This window comes from Agelaius phoeniceus, chromosome 8, assembly GCF_051311805.1.
Source record: "Agelaius phoeniceus isolate bAgePho1 chromosome 8, bAgePho1.hap1, whole genome shotgun sequence".
NCBI classification, from domain to species: Eukaryota; Metazoa; Chordata; class Aves; order Passeriformes; family Icteridae; genus Agelaius; species Agelaius phoeniceus.
Window position 1 is genome coordinate 35,571,009 of NC_135272.1, and position 22,697 is coordinate 35,593,705.

General features: G+C 42.6%; 1 protein-coding gene across 1 annotated transcript in view; it reads left to right on the plus strand.

Annotated features, from left to right (window-relative positions):
* PATJ (PATJ crumbs cell polarity complex component) overlaps positions 1-22,697 on the plus strand; it is a 143,433-nt gene that overhangs the window by 54,131 nt on the left and 66,605 nt on the right. Inside the window, exons 21-26 of the mRNA XM_077182599.1 lie at positions 166-322; positions 1,313-1,384; positions 2,237-2,414; positions 3,251-3,361; positions 4,088-4,165; positions 7,215-7,332. Coding sequence (XP_077038714.1) covers positions 166-322; positions 1,313-1,384; positions 2,237-2,414; positions 3,251-3,361; positions 4,088-4,165; positions 7,215-7,332 — 714 coding nt within the window. The remainder of the gene's footprint in view (positions 1-165; positions 323-1,312; positions 1,385-2,236; positions 2,415-3,250; positions 3,362-4,087; positions 4,166-7,214; positions 7,333-22,697) is intronic.

The window sequence follows — 22,697 nt, forward strand, 5'->3', positions numbered from 1 at the left end:
GTCCAGACTGGCCTTGAACGCATTGGGAACCTGGTGGGATAAAGGGTTTGATTCCAAGGGTGAAATAATTGGTGGGTGCCTGGATGGAGGAAGCAAAAGTTCACATCTTCCCCCTTTTTTCACATCTTCCCCCTTTTTTCACATCTTCCCCCTTTTTTTCTTCAGGGCCAAAGCTTCAGAGTGACTCCAGAGGACCTGAGCTTGCTGCTGATTCGGAAGCAGCTGGAAAGGAAGCCCTGAAAGAGGAGAATTATGTTCTTCCCAAGAGCCGGGAATCTGGGAGAGTAACCACCTTAGCTCAGCCTAGAGCAGCATCAGGCAGGTATGGAGGAAGACTTCAGCTTTTGAAAGGATTCAGTTCATAATCCTGACTGTCCTCTTGCTTTACTCAGCTGAATCATGATTCAAGGCTGTGTGGAATGCTCAGACAGACACAGAGCTCTGTAGCTTTCACAGGAGATGGAGTTTGGTTTAAAACCTGAAAACTTCCCATGTTTCCTCCCTTGAATATTGGGACAGAAATGTGCAAGTGGCTCTGCCAGCACTGCAGTGAGGGGGCCTGGAGGAGAGGGATGTAGCCTTTACTCATGGCTCCTTCAGGAGCTCTCCTCTTGGTTTTCCCTTCCCTTTGTTCTTCCTTTTGGGAGGAGCAGAATTCAGCCAGGGCTCTCAGGCCTCTGCAGGAAACTTCAATGGTGTTGAAGAGCCTTGAGCTGGCATTGCTGTGGATATTTGCTTTATCTGTCCCAGTCTTTCCCCACCAGTTTGGGGTCAGTGGGTGGTGGAGCTTTTGGGGCCTGTTGATTCCAATCCTCAGTACTCCCCTAATTTCATCTGAAATCCTCTCTCAGAGGGCAAGCAGCTCCACAATAAGGTGAGGGGATTATTCTGTAGGGTTTAATGGAACACACACAGGATCTGTTCTCCCACTTGGATCATGATCTGCTTACTGCTTTTGGCATGTTTATATCCCTCTCCAAGCATCACAGCATATTTATCAGAAAGTAAATGTTAATTGCTTAAATAGTCATTTCCAGTGAGTAAATGCAGTGCAGATTTGTGTATCACAGAGCAGCTTATAAATTTGGTCTGCCCATCATGTTTATTTCTGGAGCATTCCTTAAGTACATTTAAACCTAAATACAAAAATTCCTGTCTGGTCTGTTGACTCTGTACATTTGCTTTAAACTGGGCAGTGTGAGAAGGTGTTGCTGTCTCGCTGCCAGATACAAAATATGTGAGGAATTGTGACCTGGCATGGGTGATGCCTCTTTTATTTTTTATTCCTCCCCTCCCCTCTGCCCCAAATTAGTGAATTACCCGAGAGAGAAGAAGGAGAAGGAGAAGAAACTCCAAACTTCAGCCACTGGGGACCACCACGGATGTATGTTCATATTTTTCCTTCCCATTTACCTCATCTCTTTTTTTTTTCTGTGAGCCACATTAGTTCTTCTTGGGTGTTTTTTTTTTTTCCTCTCCTCCTCTGCCAATAACTTTAGGGTACCTGTGTACCTTGGGCTTTCCTGAAGACAGGGAATTTTTAACAGATGTTCAGCAGAATTCTGCCTTCTATTTATACAGCTGACTTGGGAGAGCTTGGCTGGTTTAGGCTGTGGATGACCTGCAAGTTCTTGCTCATTTAATAACTATTAGGCATGAACAATGCACACAGTGCTGGGCTGTCTCCCTTTCCAGGGGTTCCCTGCTAAACCCCCATGGCAGGATTCCAAATTGCCACGCCAGCCTTTTCAGCCACATCCTTGTTGTATTGTTAACATTTTTAGGTGAATTGTTTTTATGGTCCCAAGTAAAATATGATCAGAAAGTTCCTGCTTGAGCTGATGAATATGCACTGAAGTCAGTGTTCAGAAAGTGGTATGAAATACTTCATTATTTGTCCATCGTGCCACTTGCAGGGCTTCCCATTCCCAGACACTTTGCTCAAGCTGAAAGGGGATGAGTATTTACTTGAAGATCTGACTTTCTCTGAAATAAAAGCCTCTGCCCAGTGGGCAGGGATTGGCAGCAGAATTTTGCTCTTATTGTGGGGTGAGATCTGCTCAGGGTGAAAACTCAACTCTGTTGAGAGCATTCTCAGGCTTCTTACTTTATCCCTTTACTCTGTTAAATCTTCTTGAAAGACCAGGAGCTTACATTTATTTAAGGCTTTGCATTGTAGTTTAAAAAAAAAAAACCTGTTTGAAGCTCTTGAAACTACCACATATTTTTTTTACAGTGTTGAGATCTTCAGAGACCCTGAGGTGTCTCTTGGAATCAGCATTGTTGGTGGACAAACTGTCATAAAGCGCCTGAAGAATGGAGAAGAACTTAAAGGGATCTTTATCAAACAAGTTCTGGAAGACAGCCCAGCAGGAAGAACAAGGGCTTTAAAAACTGGAGATAAAATACTTGAGGTAAATGGAGATAAACCTTCTTTTTTAGTCTAAGAAATAAAAATTGTCTCAAACGGCTTTGGGTGGAGAGAGGAACAAAATACTGCCACCACTTCATGAGGTATTGGCAACACTTTGTTTTGAAAACCAAAGGAAAGCTCTGGTGGTGTTTCTTTTTTTTAAGCGCTGACTATGGAGCTCTTTTAACTTTCTCCTCTGTATTTAAGAAAAGATGTGTCCTGGTGTCTGAGGGGGAAGTGAAAAAAATGGGAGTGTCCTCCTCCTGTACAAATGAGGAATAAGTTACAGCATATCTGTGAGCATAAATTTCATATATACAAGGACACAGAGTGTTCATACTGAATTATGGGCTGTTATTTTGTGTGTGTGGATTTAGAGTGGTTAACTGATAACCACTGTTTGGGATAAATCCCTGATTCTGGCAGGTGCTGCGGGGGAAAATGTCATTCCTGCCTCTCACCTCAGGTTGATTTTTTTTTACTCATTTTTCTCCAAATTAATACTTCAGTATCTGGGGTGCCAAGCTGATAGTGCTGTTCAGGTTTAATTTACAAACAGGTACAGCCTGAAAGAGTTAGATCTAATGTTATGTAACACCCTGACAATCTCATTCCTTATGTTTTTATCTAGAAGAATTGGTTTGGGCAACATATGGCCATCTTTTAATTATGAGTACCAAGTAATACACTTTTCTTTAAACCATCATCAAATCATACTTTACAAATAATTACTCTTGACTGTTTCTGATGCCTTCTTCAGATACACTAATCTGCTGCAAGTGTGTGTGATGCCTTGTAATGGCTCTGTACCTAATAAAAATAAACACTGTTTGTCAGGTTTCTGGGGTAGACCTACAAAATGCCACCCACAAGGAAGCAGTAGATGCCATCAAGAATGCAGGAAATCCTGTGGTGTTTGTAGTCCAGAGCTTGGCTAATGTACCAAAAGTAAGTTTATTTCAATTTTTATTCCAAAACTTAATAAATGCATAACATGCATCTTATTTTAAACTTGGCTAAACTCCCTTTCAGCCAGTTCTATCCATTTTTGTGTCCGAGGATGGATCCTTTCAGTCAGTTACAGACCAATTGATTGATTGATTACTTCTCTGGCCTAATTGGAAACCTCATTTGTCTAATTTGCATGGAGTAGATGCAAATCTGTTGACTAGGTGTTAATTCAACTCTCACACCTGTGTAGTACGAGTCTGGCCCTATGCATTTTAATTTGTCCGTATTTTATAATCTAGAAATAAACTCTGTTATCCAAAGGAGCTAAGCTGGAATTAAAATGAGTCAGATTCACACCAGCAGCTCCTTGTGAGATGTGTCACCAGAGGGACCTGAAACAGTTCCCTGGGAGCAAGTTAATTTCCAAGAGATTTGAGGCATCTCCTCATCTTTGAGGCCAAGGCAAGAAACTTTTCAAAGCCTCAGTAAGAGCAGGCATACAATTCTACCTGCCTGAAGTCCACACAGAAACTCCAAACTTTTGATGTAAGAATGTAATCCAGTGAAAAAATATTATTTGTAGACTGCACTGCAGTGCCCTTTTACACTGGGCAAAGTGCAGAGTACACTGGGGAACTTTGTTGTTGTCAGGAGCTGACTTTGGATGTTTGTTTTGCAGCTGTAATTCTCTCTCTAATGTGGGTAATGTACATTGGTTTTCAGGTGGTTTCTCCTGCCCAGCCTAAGGGAATCAAAGTCAGCAAAGATCAGGATGCAGACAAAGAAAATAAGAGTGATAAGGTATTTATTGCATTCAGTGCTGTACCCAGGTTTTACTAAATCAAATGGTATAATAGCATGTATTCTAACTCTATGATAAGCTTCCTCCCAAGTCTGAAATTAAATTTGAAGTGTTTTGTTGAAATATCTTTGATTCTGCGACTTTTTGCCAAATTCCTGCCAAATATTCTGACATTTATTCTGTGGGTGTCTGCTGGGTGCTGAAACCCTGTACTTAGCACAGCTCCTCACTGTCAGCTCTCTGAAGTACCTGGTTTGCTCCGTGTGGAGGCAAATTGATTCCCTTTGTTCAGCAGAAACAGAGCAATGGCAACATGTACACAAATAATATCCTCAGTGTGGGGCTGCCTGCAATCCAGTGAAATCACCTTGTGGGATGATGACATCCACAGAGTCTCCTGCATTTCCCAGCTGTGTAAAATGAGGAAATGACTGAGGGATCTGTGGCTGCTCAGCTAATTGTGAGGCAGTTACTGCACAGTGACTTCCAAACTACTTCACAGCAGCTTTAAAAGAGAAAAAACTCTGTTTGGTAGAAAACAGGGAGTTTGTGTTAATAAGGGAATAAGGGAAAAATTAATTTTTCATTTTCAGCTGCATCACTCTCATGGCCTTGGTGTTTTCCTGGGAGATTTGTCCTGACTGAGGAGTGTAGTTCAGGTTCTTCGAGGGTGTGAGAGCAGCAGGAGCAGAGACAGAATTAATGCAGACAATAAGTTTTGCCTGGTGCAGTTTAACTACAAATAGGATGAAGTTTCCATTTGATCCTACTCAGCACTCTGGTGTTTGTTGGGTACTTGAGAGGACCCTTTTACCTCCAAAAGTTTTTGTAAAGGCTCCTTTCAGATCCAGTCAGGGACAGGAGCAGCGAGGCTCAGTTATCAGAAAAGGTGTTGGAAGACATGCTTTCATGCCAGAGGATAATACTTCCAATGAAGCACTTACAATCCCCTTCTCTTGTGTGTTTTTTTTTTTATCTGTATTTCTAATCTCAAAAGCTCTCATCCTCTGGCAACGTGCTGCCTTTAATCTGCAGCGCTCCGGTGCGCCGCGTTCTGCGGCGTTCCGAGGTTAAAGAGGGAGCCTCGTCTTTTTCAGGCCTTTTTCATCTATTGCTGCTGTAAACTGGTGGGTGGAATATAGAAGAGCTCCAGTGCATGAATATGTAGCTCCTTTTGGGCTTTGAACATGGGCTCACAAAGCAGTGGCAGTGCACTTCTGTGGGGCCGTCTCGGAGTTGGGAAGAGTTGCTATTAGTGGATTATTAGTCCACATCCCTATGGGGAATCACTGATATTTCTAGTCCAGTCTTCAGACACTCACAAAAGAGTTTGGCTTGAAAGCAGCCACATCCAGCTGGAAAACTTGCCTTTTCCTGTATCTTTTCAAATGCTGGAGGTTTTTCTCTGATTTGTTGGCGTTTATCCTCCTCTATTGATCTGTTTGTTTCAAAATGAGCACTTTAATTTCTATAAAACCACTTCAAACAACAGTGGACAAGACAGATGTTGACATTATTTTGCTGGTTGGTTGTGTGAACTGTGCTTTTGCCCCTGTGTTGGTACAAAAACGTGGTACAGTGGAGGAGCCAGGCACAATTTTCTCATCTGGATTTTCAGTGGGACAGGAGAAATAAGAGATATTTGTCCCTCTGAGCCTGGAAAACTGCTGGGTAAGCCTGGGTGCCTCGTGTAATTTCACACAGGCTTTCTAACAAACATTTAAGGTCTTAAAAAGCCAAAGGGTCAACATTTAGACTGTAAGTTATTACTAAATTACAGTGATAATAAAGTGACTCATTTGTCATGGGCAGCTGAGAGTGAGGCTGCAGATTTTCCATCTTTACCTGCTCAGGAAAACAGAAGCCAAGTTCTCCCTTGCTTCCTGGATCATCTGGATTTTGCACAGTTCTGTCTGTGCTGGCTTCAAGAAAAAAGTAGGAGGCACCATTAAGTGTGTTACATCCTTTTGGAAAACAGCTGTTGTGCTTCCAAGTGCTCTCACTACACACTTTTGCTACTGGTGGATTGAATTAATTCCATTTATCATTGTGTTCTGTGTTCAGTGCAATGCTTTCCTGTTAATTTTTAAAATGGATGAGATGACAGATATTTTTACCCCTTCAAATTTTCCACATATTGCAGCTCACTACTTGCACCGTTCTATACGAATTCAGCTCGAAGAATTTAAAAATCAATACACAGGTTCAGCTTTCATCGCTGAAAAAATGAAATATTATCCTGGGCTCGATGTGTTTGGGTGTTGTGTCATATTTCCCAGCCACAGAAGGAATTAATTACAGGAATTCTGGGTGCTCTAATGGCATCTGCTCCCTGGTGTTCCCTCTCTAAAGTGCATCCTGCTATTAGCAGTGGGCTTGCAGGGGATGCAGCTGAGCATCCTTTAGTGGAGTCCTGGTGCACACCAAGGCAGGACTCGGTTCCTTGGAGCTGTGAAACAATTGCTGAGCTGAGCCAGAGCCTCTCCAGCCTCAGAGCCTGCTCTGCATTCCTGCCATGCGCCGCTATATGCATCATTATAGGAGCTGCCTGTATTTATGTGAGGTAATAGAATTTTATTGGGAGATATAATTCAAAACCTTTATTAAATTTACGCCAAAACACGGACGGACTGGGATGTTTAAATATTCATGTGTGGACTAAGAGGATTGAGTTCTTGTTTGATGTATTTTTTAAAAATTGATGTTTATCAGCACCAGACAGTTTTGTTGTGGAGGCTTATAAGAAACAGGGTATAACTCAATGTTTGTTTTTAACCCTTGATTAGTGTTCACACTTTGATGCTTATGACAATACACAAGTATTTTATCAACAAGTAAATGTGCATGCACAATTGTGTTTTAGTTTTGTTTTTCTTGATGTCCAGTGTCACTTCTTGCTCTGCTTTCTTGCACAAAAAGCCTTTGCTGCAGAATTTAGCATTGTAATTAAGTGCTGTGCCTGTGCACATGCAGTGCAACAGACAATGGGATTTTTTTACGTTCTCAGAGGTTACAAAACGTGTAACTCATTGTCTTTGAATCCATCAGAGGAAATATGGGGCTCCACCTCCCATGAAGCTGCCACCTCCTTACAGAGCCCTCGAAAGGCACCACGCAGGGGAGGCTGCTCTGGGTGAAGAGGAGGATGAGGATGCTTGTGCAGAGGGTGAGTACTCCTCCAATCACTGCATCAGATCACATTTGTGGGGCACAGTCAGCTGCTGATAAACCTTTTATTGCTTGTGGGAAGTGGTGCTCAGTGTGGCCACAGCATCGATCCTCAGCCTGGTTTGTGACTCAGATGCTTCTTCTCCCCAGCCAGGTCCCAGAGCTCAGCTCTTCTGAGGAGATACAGGGAGGGCTGAGTTTATTTTCAGCCCCAGAACATGCAGGCTGTGTCTGGAGGAGTTGCTGGGGCAGAGATGTCAGCAGTGGCTGGGGATGTTCTGTTTTACTGCTCTGATTTCAGTGGTAGTCAGGCACTTGTAGGTTGAGGACCACTGGTGCAAAAAACCAGAAATCCTGGAGCTGGTCCCAGGCAATGCTGTTCAAGGAAGATGGGCTCCTTTAAAAAGAAAAATCTGCTGATTTGCTGTTATGGTGCTCTGCTGAAGAAAGGATGCCCTGGTTTTGTAGCCCTCTGCCTTGGAAGGGTTCTGCAGTTGTCCCATTTTGGGTTTGGCAGTGGTTTGTGGTGGTGCTCACTCTGTGGAAGAGCAGGGACCTGAGGAGCAGGAAGCAGTGCAAGTGGAGAGCTCCTGGCAGCATGATTTAGATTCCAGCTGCTTTGGAATCACAACTTTGGTTAAATGGAATATTATTATCCATAGCTTATCTTGCAGTAAAATATTTAGGAATACTGAATTTGCAATTAGGAGTCCTAAATTACTTTCTAAAATCAGTTACCTTTTCAGTTACCTTTTTTTTTTTTTCTTTTATCTTTATGCTTTTTTGTGCCAAATCAGTATAAGGTGAGATGAGGCCTTGACAGTGGAAAGTGCCCCTGCCCATGGCAGGAGGTGGAATGAGATGATCTTTAATGTTCCATCCATCCCTGTAACATTCTGTGATTCTGTGTGGGCTTTTGTTGGGGTTTAGTTTGGTTTGGTTTTTTTTTTTTTTGCTACAGTGATTTTCTCATCATCTTGAGCTCTCAACAGACTGGGTAAATCTCCAGTTCTAACAAACTCATTCCAGCTCGTTATTGAAGTTCTAATTCCCAGTTAAAGGGTAGGGGTGATAAGTAGGCTGACACCTGAGTTATCTAATTAGGATATGCCTCAATCCAAGTGCTTGCTGGGCCTAAGTTAATACTTTGCACAGAAGTAATTCCTTATTCATGGGCTTGGCCATTTTTTAGCTCTCCTGCCATCCCTAATGATATTGCTGGCTGAGGCTGGAAGCTGAAAAGGTAAAGCTGCTGCTGATATTAAATTCATCAATCCTACCAGACTTGGCAGCAGCACACAGATCTGTTCAGGGGAATCTCCTCTCTTTCCTTTCTACTTACTGAAGTTGAATGTTTTGCTGTAGCCATCTTTTCCATGAATCTTGGGAAACAGATATGTTGTTCCTCACCTCATTCTGTTCCTTTAAAAATTAAGAACAGGCCAAGGAAGCCTAAACTAAGTTTGTGCCTCAGCCCTTGCAGTAAAAAGTATGTTAGAAATGATCCAAGTGTACTTAATGGCATTAAGCATCTTGGCAGCTGTGGAATGGCCTTTTACAGAGTCCCTGTTCTGTGATCACTTGAAAAACAAAGTTTTCTCTGCAAATTCCAGTACAGTGATGTTTCTGTGAACTGCTTGATGCTCATAACTTCTGTCCTGGTTCTTGAGCAGCTTTCCCAGAAATCCCAACCCAGACAAAACTTGTCTTTCTGAAATGTCCATTTGTATGTTCATATTGCTCTGTCCCTTACCCACTTATCCAGCTCATTCTGCTGGGTTTGGAACTTAACTAAAAATACACCAACAGGTGAGCTGGATTTATTGCCTTCCTTATTTAGAAGATAAGGTTCCTTCCAAAAGGAAGATGTGGTAAATTCACATCATAACCTCTCCCTTATTTGCTTCCTGGAGTTCTCAATCTCTGTCACAGCATGGAAAGCTTTGGAGGGCATTTTGAGGTGGGACAGCTGTTAAACCTGTCCTCTTGTTTTGCTCCTGATGGATTTTACTTTATTTTTTAGCATTCTTATTAACACAGCTGCAGTGTCAGGAACCTGCTCATCAATTTCTTTCAAACTCCAGAAATACTTTATTTGCTCTGCTTGACATTTTTTGTCCTTGCTTATCAATTCTTTCAACCCTCCCTCTCATCTTTTGTCTCCGCATCCTCCATCATTCCCCAGACTGAAAAAGCAGAGCATTGTTAGTCTTCCTGCCATATCTGAGAATTTTTCTTTCCTTTCTGTCCCATCCACATGGCCTCAGAGTCCCCATGTTTTGTCTGTTTTCCCATTAAAGTGGCCGAATAACCTTTTGGTGTTGATTTAATTTCCCCTGAAGTCTAAACCCATTTGCCTTTTGGCAATGCTCCCTTTTATTTCTGCTTTCCCACTGCTGAAACTGGAGCTCTCATTGCTGACCTGGAGCCTGAATTCCTGTTTGGAACAAACAGTCATTTCTTGTACATGTTCTCCCTTTTCTTTCCTGGAGTTGGTTTTGATCCAAAGAGGGAAAATCCTTGTTGGGAATAGAACTGTGAGGTAGTTTTGGTTTAGAGAAACTCCAGACATGTCCTCCATATTTCTGTGGTTTAAGAAGTTTAAGGTTCCAGGTGTTTTGCTGCTTGGTTGTTGTTGTTTTTTTTTAATGTGACTCTTGCACCCAAGACCTTTTAGTTTCAGATCTGCTTCCCCTTTGCTTCATGCCTCCAATGTTTCCAACATCATTTCCCAAGTTCCTAGATGGCTTTTCCTTGACTTTGAAGGCAAGTTGAAAGTTGTATTTCCTCTTGTCTTATTCCTTTTTCTAGAGGCACTGCCAAATCTTTATCTGTACCCAGCTCTAACCCTGTGTGTGGGTTTTGTTTTCTCTTTGCTTTGAGGTTGCTGTTTCAAGTTTTTGGGTTTTTTTTAATGCATGGAAACAGTTTTGCACAACTTGCAGCGTGTCCATCCATCCTGCTGCAAAAGGAGCTTTCAGAATGCTTCATCCTCCAGACCTGAAACATTTTGGAGTTTTCCCTTCCCACGCTTGCCCGTGGCAGAACCTGTTTTGGAGAAAGAAGTTTTATGGAGACTTCTCAAATCTGAAAAACACTGAGTTGCGAATGGATTTTTTTTTTCTTCTTTTTTTTTTTTTTTTTAAATCAAAACAAGTGAAAGGAGGGGAAGGCACACAAAGGAGCTGTTTGTGCTTGTGAGCAGCTGTGCTGCAGGCATCAGTAGGCACTGGTGTGTTTTCCTGGAGTGGGGATGGCTGGAGGTGTGCTCCAAGAACCTGCTAATGGACCTGTGTGCACCCCGTGGTGGCTTACTGCCATAATGAGGGCTTGGCAGGAAAAAGAAGCAGGGGAAGTGGATGGGCAGAGCAGTTTGTAATGGAATTTTTGGTGAGGTTGTCCTTGGGGGAATTCCTGGCTGTACGGTTGGGATATGCTTTCGTGACCGAGTTGCAGCAAACGTGAATCGGACAGGAGAGAGCTGAAAAACCATTCTAGAAAAACTGAAAGGACAACTGAAAGAACTTGGAATCCTTAATTTCAACTGCTGTTCTGTTCTTTGTGGAATCTTTTGTCAGTTAGTTGACTGGGATCGATCTGGTTGGTTTCAAAGAAGTCCAAAATAATAAAAATGGATGGTAATAAAAAATTTGTGGAAGGTGGCTTGGATAATGGACTAAGCTACTGCTGTGCTCAGACTTCCTGTCTGCAAGGATATTTAACTGTATCTAATAAGGGGATAATAATGCCCCCTTCCTCTTATTTTGCCTCTAGGTAATGTAGAAATCAATGAAGCTCTAAGAAAGCATAATGATTTATCTTCCTAAGATGCCTTTTTGAGGAACAGTGGTTTCTCTGCTAAAGCAAGAGATTTTAAAACTTCTCTGGTATTTTGACTTTGCATTCTTGACTCAGAGGGTGGGGAGGCCCTGGCATGGAGGAGTTGTGGATTCCCCATCCCTGGAAGCGTCCAAAGCCAGGCTGGATGAGCTTTAAGGTCCCTTCCAACCCAAATCCTTCCATGGTTCTGTGATCCCCCCATGGTTGTGATAAATCTGTGGGTGCAGGAGGGTTGGGTTGGGACTGGGCAGCTCTTGAAACACCTGAGGATTTTGGCAGCATCCAGGTGCCAGTGATGTCTGTGATCAGTGAGAGCAGAAAAACAAAAGATGGAAAAAAAGGAATCCAGGTCAGTTGAGAGTTTGAGGAAGGTATGGTCAGGTTGATGGGCTGGGCAGGAACAGGATCTCTGGAAGTGTCTGTGCTCTGCTGTGGGCCAGGATGGCAACGTGAGCACCAGCATTTTGGGAAAATGCCAGGATTATTAACAAATGACTAAATAAAAGCCAGCCCACTCATAATTCCTGGGCATCTCACTGTTTGGAGTCTGGTGTATGCAAAAGTTGTGCTGAAACGAAGGAAAAGCAATCCTAACTTTAGCTTTTCACTTTGGGGGGGATCAGCTGAAAATGTTGCTCTCCAGTGGAGGCAGCTCGTGCAGCCAAGCACTGCCTCTCCAATAGATGTCACTGCAATCAACAGCAAACACAGATGATGCTCACAGGGGAAGATGTAGCTTGGAAAAAGGCTTCAAGCTTTATGAAAATAAAACATTGCAAAAGTAGTAATTGCAAGATTTAATGTTCTTAAATATAGCACCGAGTGTGTTTAACACAGTGGATTTTCTTAGATCAGGCAAGAGCCAGGATTAGACAAATAGAGCAGAGACTTTCATTTTTCAGCTCTGTGTTAATCTCTATTTAATGTGACTCTGTGCTGCTAATCTTCTTTTCCCATTCTTGTTCTGACCCATAATTAGCTCAAATACATGGAGTTTATAACCAGCCCTGAGATCAGATCCAGAATGAGCCACAGAGCTGCCCTGGCACACTGGGATGGGTGAGGGAGGTGCTGTCCCTGCACTTTGAGGCTGTGGGTTCGTTTGGGGTTTTGTTGTTGGGCTGGTTTCTTCACTCTCTTTGTGAGTCACACGCACAGTTATCATCTGATGAAGTATTGCGAGAGGAAATTACATTTTTGATGAAGTAATAGTAAAATTGCAGCTGGGACTTCTTGTGGTTTTTTACTGTGTGCTTGACATAATGCACTGAACAGATGGCTGTGTGTGTGCTGTGAGACATATTCTAAAGGAAGGACAATGAACTTTAAAAATGAACAAATTAATGATATTAACGAAATAACTGAGTATTTTGAGTTGTTTTAAATGTAGCTTTTGGAAGAGAGAATTAGTAGGACTTCCCAAAATAACTAAGTGTGTTTATAAATTCAGAGAGAGATTTTATCTTTGCTTTTTTTTTAATTACTAAATGAAGGATTTTGAGTCTTTTCAGTGTTTTCAGTTCGGCATTCATTCCGGCAAAACTAATATTGCTTGTTTGGGGTTTCAACAAAACACAAGTTATGATGAAGTTTGAGCCTTTCTCTGCTTACAATGACAGATTGGTTTTGTTTCCTGACATTAAAAAAAACCCCCAAAACAAAACAAGCAAACCCTGTGCCACGAGCACGCATCAGTGTTGGGAAACTGCAGCGCCGGGGAAGAAGGGATTTAATGAAGCCGTTTCTGGGAGAGAAATTAATTTTTAACCCCTGTAGCTCGCAGGAAGGAGGATGCTCAGATAAATAAGATTATTAACTGCTCCTCTGCCATGCAGTGGGTCATTAAGCAGGAAGGCACCTGCAGCTGCCAGGCACACAGGCACGCCGGGGGTGACTCGTGTTTGGGGATGGAGATGTCATTCGGATGCTGGCAGAGCACAAACAGCAGCTGGGAGCATCCGTGGGTCAGATGTGGGAATCCAGGGATCTGCTGCTCCCCGTGTGCTTCCACAGGCAGCTCTCCTCTGCTGGCAGATGTGACTGGGAGCTTGTGGGCAGCCCGAAATTAATAGAATTGATGGCATCTCGTAATAGAAACAGACAGACGGTTTGCCCTTAAGGAGGGAAAAATCTCAGCAAAATAGGCCCAAGGTCGTCAGAAGAAAGACAAGCCCTGAGCCTGTGTGTGATGAGGATTTGAGCTGCTTACAGCCCTGAATGTTTGTCAGGAGTGCAGATTTCCTGAGTACATGCTGGTACAGCAATGGTACAAGGGGGTTTCCCAGGTAAGGATTCACATCTATCTCTATGTCGTGTTTGTTTCCAGCAAGTCGTTTTTTGAGCATTTTTAGTGATAATTTAGAACTAGTGAAGTGCTGGAGAAAGAAAATAATAGCAGAGATCTTTTTTTTTTTTCTTTCCTTCAGTTTGAAGCATGGACATATAGCATGATTAGAATATTGAATGCATTTAACATCTTTAAAATATTTTCTCTTGTGTTTGCTTATAAATCATTGCTTCTCTGTGTGTGCCAGTGCTCAACATTCTTGTATACAGAACTGACTGGAGCACACAGTGCTTAAAGTATAAGAATTCGTAGCATTAAATTTCTTGCTGTATAGAATAATCTACTCTTCCATAACTGTTATTGTAATGCAGAGACAGATGGCTGAATTTTCTTCACTTTGCTTGTTAAGAATGTGTTAGGTAAATGTTTTTAGACTAAAATAAAAAGCTGCTGGGAATCTAAACTGAATATTCAGCATTTTCGTGGTTGAAGGAGGCAAAGCAAGAATAAAGCAATGTGATAGTAAACAAATGAGCTATTTGCAATGAAGGATAATCTAATCTTTAAATATTGCCTGAGATTGCATTTGTTCTTAGGTAAGATCTTTTCTTCCAACACCAGCCAGGTACCCAGAGAATAGCACTGAGATGCTGGGCATGAAATACCCAGATTTGATGTTGGAAGGTTATTACATTGTCTGGGGCTGGGTGCAGGTGGCTGATGTTGTTTGGGATCTTTGATCTCGCTCCGGTGCTACAGATAAGTAATTTCAGATAGAAGATAATGTCTGTGCTGTAAATCTGTAAACACAGGCACAAACTTGCTAAGAGAGGATGATCCAAGTAGGTCTTTATGTATTGCTCTCACCAAAGTGCTCTTTAATATCACTGCAATGACTTGCAACTAAAAATATGTTAAAAGGAGGTAAATATTTAAATAGGTAAATGAAAGGCAGACACCGGCTCGTAAAAGGTGCTTATGTGTTTATATTCTTGACTAATAACCTGATTTTTAGATGGGAAGATATCTTTCATCATAAGCACCATAAATGATGTTGCTCCAGTGCACAGAGGAAAAAAAAAATTAAAAAGAAAACTCCACAGTGCCTCATGTCTTGCCCAGACTAGCACAGGATTGCTTCTAGTTAGAATATAGAGCAGATTATTTGCATAATAGCTCTGTAACAAAATTATCTGCTTGGTTTAAGCAGTAGCTGCTCCCAGTATGTAGTGGAAGTAAGGATCTAACAGAAGGGAAATAGAAAAAATGCTAAATGACAATAATTTCATTCTTTACAGACATTACCTAGTTTTGCACAGTATTGCAGCAATTGAGGCAGCTGCCCAGAATCACTTCTTGAACTGTCAGGAGAAAGTTGAAATCATTTTTTGCTTCTCAGTCTGAAGACTGGATTCTCCCTTATTCCCTGTCGTGTCATCACTTTGAGCAGGTGTGTAATTGCTCTTTATCAGGGTAGGTGGCATTTAAAGAGCAATCCAGAGTATTTATCTCTAGGTGTGCTGGCTACAGTGCACTGTGACAGACCAGTGAAAATTTGCTTTATGCCTTGTAATGGCCACGTGTGTATTGGAAACTGATAGCAAGCTAAAGACATTAGGAAGGAAATCTATATGCAGATATATTTGTGTGTGTGTGTGTGCTGGCTGCATCACATGAGCATCTCTATTTTATCACCAAATTCACAACACTTTTGCCATATTGGCTTTAGGGGAGATGTGGCAGCTGGCTGAAGGGCAGGTGGTTCTTTCTGCTGCCCCAGGAGCAATAATGAGCCTTTTATAATCAGTGTGCTGATGTGCATGTCTGTTTTCTTCATCACTGCTTGGAGATCGTGGCTTGTGCTTCCCTCTCTCTGCTTCCCCAAAAAGTTGTTGGAGGAAATGTCATAATCTGAGGTTGCCCCTGGATCCCTGGAAGTGTCCATGGCCAGGTTGGACAGCGCTTGGAGCACCCTGGGATAGTGGAAGTGATGCCTCAGGTTTTGGCTTTTCTATTTTCCCATTCTGTGCTGCTTTAGTGTGTGGGGCTGGGCTCACATCAGGGGATGCTGAGCTCTGTGCACAGAGCAGGGAGACAAAACAATTCCTGCTCCAGCTGGGCACCAAGGACAAATGATCCAAAGCTCAGCCCCAGAGCACAAACCCCGTGGGCTGGAGAGAGAAAAACAAGCAGGGTGGGACTGCAGGGGCTAAAGCTGGAATGGGACAATGAACTGCAAGGTGCAAATGGAGCAGAACTGATCCCAGGGACAGAGCCCGTGCCCGGCCGTGCATTTTGGGGCCATTTTGGTTCATCTTGGGTGCAGGCCTGGCTGGGCTCTGGTGCTGCCCAAGGTGTTTTGTTTTGTACCAAGTGCTTTGAACGGTGGGGTTCTGATTTGTTTCAATGCATTAGGTATTTTCAGAGGGGTTTTGTGTCTCTTTCACTGAAAAACAAGCACGTTAGTTGTCACAGATTTATAAATTCTGGTGGTTTTTTTCTGCAATTTCAGAATGGTAAGCCTAAGGAGATTTTTTTAACCTGTAAATGTTATGCTTATATAGTATCCTAAAGTCTGTATCTCTAGAAAAGTACAGACTTCAAAAAGAAGAACTCATCATTTCCATGGTGTGATGGTCCTGGGAATTTTACAAGATACTGGAGATAAGTTCCCACACTTGCAGTGTGCTGTTACTCATTGATGAGCCAAGTACCCAAACTGGGGGGGGATTTGAATGGAAAATCCAGAGGGTGGGAAGGCACAGGGCATTTTCTTGTGTGTGCACTTGCACGTGGAGCTAAGTTATGGCTCTGTGCTGTGAGAGCAGAGAGGGATTCCACCTCCAAATGACTTTTGGAGAACTTGTGCTACTGGGCCTCCATCCCTGCAGGTGTTCTGGGAGCAGACAGCACTCCCTGTGTGCTAGAACATCACCACAGTCTGTGTCCCTACAGAGAGGGATGGTCCTGGAATCTGTGGCTGTTCGTGGTGCAGTCACTGCTCAGCCTCAGCACAGCAAGGAGCAAGGATGACACCCCCTTGGTGCTTGGCCTCCTGCTCCCTGTGCCAGCCTCACCTCAACCTGCACCTTCGGGTCTTGACATATGCCTGCACTAACTATAAACCTTAACACAAGGTTCTGAACCAGAAAGTATTTTTTTTTCATCAGGTGTTGGGCAAAAAAATCTGGTTTAAACCCCATAAGGTTTGGCTTTAATTTCCTCTGTCCATTTTGTAACCTGTTATTCTTTTAGGGAGATGACAGATTATTCAAGGATTAACACAGTATCACTTTGTTGTGCATCATTAATGGATTTAAGTAGACCATGCTGTAATTTTAGAGCAAGAGTTCATTTCAGGATTCAGCTGTTAGAAATGTAGAACATGTAATTTTTAAAATGTTGTTTATATAGAAGATGGGGGGTTTTAAACACTGTTTTTCAAGGGCAGAAAGCCACTGAGGGAGCAGCCTTCCAGTGTGGTGCCTAGTGAGGTATCTCTGAGAGGCTGGGATAAAAGTGGAAGGGGAAAAAATGAGATGAGACAGGGATGTGTGATGCCTTGAGAAGGATGACCTAGAGCAGAGGCTGGGCAGAGCTCCAGAATAAAGCAGGGATTTATTCAAAGCATCTCCTCCATGGATCCACCTTGGGCAGCACCAGAGCCCAGCCAGGGCTGCACCCAAGATGAACCAAAATGGCCCCAAAATGCACGGCCGGGCACGGGCTCTGTCCCTGGGATCAGTTCTGCTCCATTTGCACCTTGCAGTTCATTGTCCCATCCCAGCTTTAGCCCCTGCAGTCCCACCCTGCTTGTTTTTCTCTCTCCAGCCCACGGGGTTTGTGCTCTGGGGCTGAGATTTGGATCATTTGTCCTTGGTGCCCAGCTGGAGCAGGAATTGTTTTGTCTCCCTGCTCTGTGCACAGAGCTCAGCATCCCCTGATGTGAGCCCAGCCCCACACACTAAAGCAGCACAGAATGGGAAAATAGAAAAGCTAAAACTTGAGGCACCATGTGGTGGATGAGGGAGCAAGGAGAGCTCTGTGCAAGGATGAGCAGGGGCAGCTTGTGGGCAAGGATTGGGAGAGAAGTGGGAAGGGAGTTTGTGAGGAATGGGGAGCCCAGCAGAGCCTTTTGGGGCCAGAAGGATGTGGCTGCTCTTTGTGTGTGCAGGAGGGATCTGGGGGATGGGAATGGGAGTGGGAATGGGAATGGGAATGGGGATGGAAATGGGATGGGCAGGCCTTGCACAGGAACACGGGGATGGGGATGGGGAAGGTTGTGAGGGTTTTAATGAGTGGTTCTGTGAGTACTGCAGCTAATGAAGTTGGATTCCTACAGATTTGTGTAGGAAATTCACCTGGCTTGATTGTCCAGGAAGGTGTGAGCTCCACTTGGAGCTTTTCCTGTGGCTGGAGCCTTCCCTTGAGAGAATTCTCTGGCTTTATTAAGTGTGAGCTCACACTGAAGCCTTTCCCCCAGTCAGGGTATTTATCAGGTTTCTTTCCTGCCTATTTTCATGAACTTTTACAGCACCTTTGAGACCCCTGCTCCACCCTGAGATTTGCTGCCAGTCCAGAGGTTTGGGGGCAGGAGCTTGGATTGCACATGGGGTTGGTTACATGTGCTGTGTTCCTGTAGAGAAACAGAATAAAATTAGCTACCCTATTAGAACTAAGCTTAATTTCTAATAAGAGGCTAAAATATAATTAATAAACACTGGAGCATGACCCCTGGACTGCCATTGGGAAGACCTGGCATCTCTTGGGTGGGTTGCCATCTGTTGGATGTTTTGCTTGGCCATCTGTCATAAGAGACACGAAGCATCTTGAGACCTGTGGAGCTCCACACCTCAGTTCCCAGAGGTCAGGTGGCCATGTAAATTTAAAAATAAAATAAAATAGAAAGCAGGATCCATCGAGTTCCAGCTTACCCTAAAGACAGTGTTTATTACTAAAGAGTAAGTCATGGATGCATCTGAATCATCTTATTTGAAGGCTAAATTCCATAAGAAGGGGGGGGGGAAAAATCAATTGAATACCAAGCCAAAAGAATTACAGTCAAAATTACCATACCCCACTCTTACTTTCCCCTCAGGCATTTATTTTTTAACTTTCTCTTAGTTGATTTTCTCCTCCAGTCAGAGTGGAAAAAGTGAGTATTTAATATAGTCAAGTTTATCCATTTAGCTCTTCCTCCTGGATTAATCCTTGGAGATGGATTTCTTTTGCCAGAAGGAAGAAGAGAGAGTGCTTGACATATTGCAAGTCTCTGCTCACATACATCATCAATTTCCTGATTATAATTTGGTTCATTTCAAAAATGCCCAAAGCTTCATGCGTTAATATCTTTATTTCATTAAATACATTAGAAGAGAAGCTATTTGTTGTCTAATAGCATATTTTGGTACTAAAAAAAGAATAAATCATCTCTTCAAATATTCTGTTTACTTCTTTGTGATAGTTTTTCTCCTGCAGAAAAACGAATGCCTTGCTTAGTGCCTCTTATTTGAAAGAAAAGGTGTCTGACCCTGGCACTTCTGTTTTACTCTTTTGTGGAAGAGAAAACAGGTCTGCCAGGCTCTGTCCTTTGGAGAACTTAAAAATAATCAGAGTAGAATTTCTAATACAAAACATTGTTTTATTTAATCAAATCTATCAAGTGTTATGATGTCATAAGTGCAGCACAAACCTGATTAACTTCTCCAATAGACTCTCAGGACAGCTGATTAAATAAGGTTTATGGCTTATTTAGGGAGAGCATGCAGCTGCTGTATGATCTCACAGGATTATTCAGTGGGGGGTTTGTGTGGAGAGGAATTGTTATCCCTCCTCAGTCCAGGATCCCCTGCCTCACCTGATGGGACAGGAATTTGGCTGCTGTAAATGCAGAAGTTGCTGCCTGACTACACTGGAAAAAGATCTGTGTTCTCATTGGCACTGGGCACCCACTGATTTTCAATTTATGTCACATGAGACAATTGAAAATTCTTCCTAAAACTCTTGCTGTCTCATTTTAGGAAGAGACCCTTGAATGAATTCTTTATTTAGTTGGTGCCTTTCCCTTTTGGAATGGCAGCCATAGCCCAGCAGTGTGTTTTCAGCCTGGAAGTTTGTGTTTTAGGGGTTTATCCACATGAGAAGTGTTCCCTTTGTCATCCTCTCCAATGAAAACCTCCTCCAGGAAGGAGGAGTGGATTTGGAGGAGTCGGGCACGAGGGCTGAGTTGGGCAGAGGAGGGAGCAAGGACCTTCTCCTTCATCTCCACTTCTCCTGGGCTGAAGCCGGATCCAAAATCAGAGTGCTGAGCTGGGATTAACACATCAGACACCATAAACTGGGACATGAGAGCTGAATGAATGGAAGTACATAGCAGAAGAATGACTGTTGTTTATTTATGAGCAGGAGAGGCCTCACAGTGGAATTGTAGGGGTGCATTTGTTTTGTTCCAAGGTGCACAAATCTGCAGCAGTGCCAGGTGTCGCAGTCATTTTTCATTTCTCATGTTTCATTTTACCTCAGCAATCAGAGGCAGGTTGTGACATTGGGAAGCTCAGGTTTGTACCTAAACAGAGCCCGATGACTCAAGTACAGTTTGATAGCTCAAAACTAAAAAGTGGTCAGGTAGTTTGTAATCGTTTGAGGAGCTGTAGTTAGTTTGATGGAAGACAGAGCAGGCATGAACCTAACAAAATACTGATAAAATAAATAGCAATACTGATAAATAATATGAAATTAATTGATGATGATGATGATGATGATAATAATAATAATAATAATAATAATAATAATAATAATAATAATAATAATAATAATAATAATAACAATAATAATAATAATAATGTTGCCTAAATTTGAAACAAAAAAAGAGGAGATAAACCACCTGAGCAGCATTGTGGGGCTGGTCAGGTCTTTTCCATAAGGGAACTCACTGTCACCTCATGTCCTCTAAAAGCTAGATATGCAGCTTTTTTTAATATTTAGCTGGTTTTTAATTTAAATTGGTTTTGCATTTCGTTTAAATGGAACATTTTCCTCTTTTAACACAGACTGGAAGTTTTAAAAGGCAATCTGCACAGAGATCTGAGCATGCTCTGACCCATTAGCATAATTTTCCTGAATAGCTTTTTTCATTTAAAGTATGTGTGCACCCAGAGAATTGAGAGGAATCTGGACCCAGCACTGACCGTAGTAAAAACCCAGCTTTTGCCTTTTTCCTCAGCAGCCTGAAACAAAGGGCTTTTTCTCTCCACAACCCCTTCAGAGGGAATGAAAACAGCTTATCAAACCTGAGCAACTTGTTAGGGGCTGAGAGAGGATATTTTTCTTTGCTGGCCTGCGAATAAAAGCTGGGAGTGTGAAGCTGAGAGTTGTCAGCTGGAGAATTGTGGAAGTGTTTGTGGGGTGGCAGAGCCTCCTCTGAGGTCTCTGCACAACGAGCTGTGTGTGAAACCCAGAGACAGAACCCTTGGCAAAGTGGAAATTAGGCTGTTAAAACCAGGTTTGATCACCACAGACCCGCCATTATCTGCCAGGAGAATAACAATGCTTCTGTTAAATACCCCAGGTTTAAAGGAAAACGTGGCAGTGAGGACATTTTTGCTTGTATTAATTATAATTGGTGTGTTTGTGTGCAGTGTTTTTATTACAAAGCTGTTGTTTGTGTTTTAATTACATTCTCATGTCTCTCCAAATGCAAACAGTGTATGTTGTTAGGAAAAATATAAAGTATAGAAGGAAAGCTCTTCACAATATCTGACTAATGATTAATTAATTAACCAAATGTATAGTAAATTTTATATTTCCTTAAATGTTTATATAGCTTTTATATATACTTAAAATATTTAGATCCCCATAGTAGGCCTAAAAAGGAACGTGCAATGTGAATGCAATTTTTTGGTGCAAGTAAATCTATTTTTGTAGTAACTAGCTTGACAGTTACAATCAATCTTCAGCAAAACAACTGAAACCTAAAAATAGAAAAGAGGATTAAAATTTATCATTAAGATTGCCATTGAATTAATTCCCAGCTGAAGTAGCTGGTCATGATCAATCTTCTGTGGGGCTTCTTGCTGTTGAGGCTCTCTCTGTAATTCCCAGCCCAGCTCCATGGACATTTTCCCGGGCTTTACAGTCCCAGTGACTCATCCAGCTCTAATCTGTTTAATCACTGTCACAGCACATTTAAAAACTGCTGTGCAAGCAAAGTTAAGGCTTCTGGGGTGGGGGTTTTTAATCCAAAAGTTTCGTGTGTTCATTGTCAACTCCCTGTGACGTGGCTTTGTTGTGCCACAGGGCTCTGCTGCCACAGCAAAGGGAGGTTGGGATTCTCCACCCTCTCTCATCCCAGTGTCATTTCCTCCTCCTCACCTGCTCTTCCACAACCAGCTCCCTAGTATTTTTTTTTTATTTTTATGGCTTGTTAGTACTGCTGTTCTGGTTTTATGTGAAGTTTTACACCGTTGGAGTTTTTTCCTACATTTCACAGCGCCTGGCGGTTCCCCTGGAGACCTTCCTTGGAGGATGTTGTGTAGATCTTTGGACTCACCAGCACAGGCTGTGTTTGCTGCTCAGAAAGTCTTCGTGATTAAATCCAAATTTCTCTAGTCCCAATCTAGAGGGAAGAGGTTCAGGCTCTTACTGCAGGTTCTTAAATAATGGAATTAAATGAATCGCTAAGCGAGAAATGTCTCCTCACCTCGACTTCTGAGAGGTGTTGTCTGTGCTGCCTCTTGCAGTTACTTAGCACTGGTCCCCTAAAAGTCTTCATTAGGTAACAAACTCTCAGTTTCTGACAAGAGTCTGACATGGTTCTCTCTAATTAGACTCCATGCAGAAAGATTCCAAGCTAATGCCTGTGCCCGTGGCTTTGTGGGAACATCATTATCAAAGATAAAACACGGTCAGGATCAGCTTACATTGTTCCTGTCAGGGGAGGGAGAATTTAAATGTTCACAATACTCATTTGTTTGCACTGAGACCAAGTGGGGAAAGTCCTGGATTAGAATTCCCAATATTCAGGCACATCAAATGGAGGAGCAGCTCTCAAATCCAAATGTAGGGAACGGGTTATAGATCCTACCAGAGCAAAGTGAGCAGGAACAGGGCAGAAAACCTGATCCTGCCAGGAGCTGCATGAGCCTTGTGGGTCCCTCCCACCTCCTGAGATCCTGTGAGAGGAGTTAGGAAAGACATTGTGTCCCAGTTGGGAGATATTCTCCAAAAACTGAGGTGTG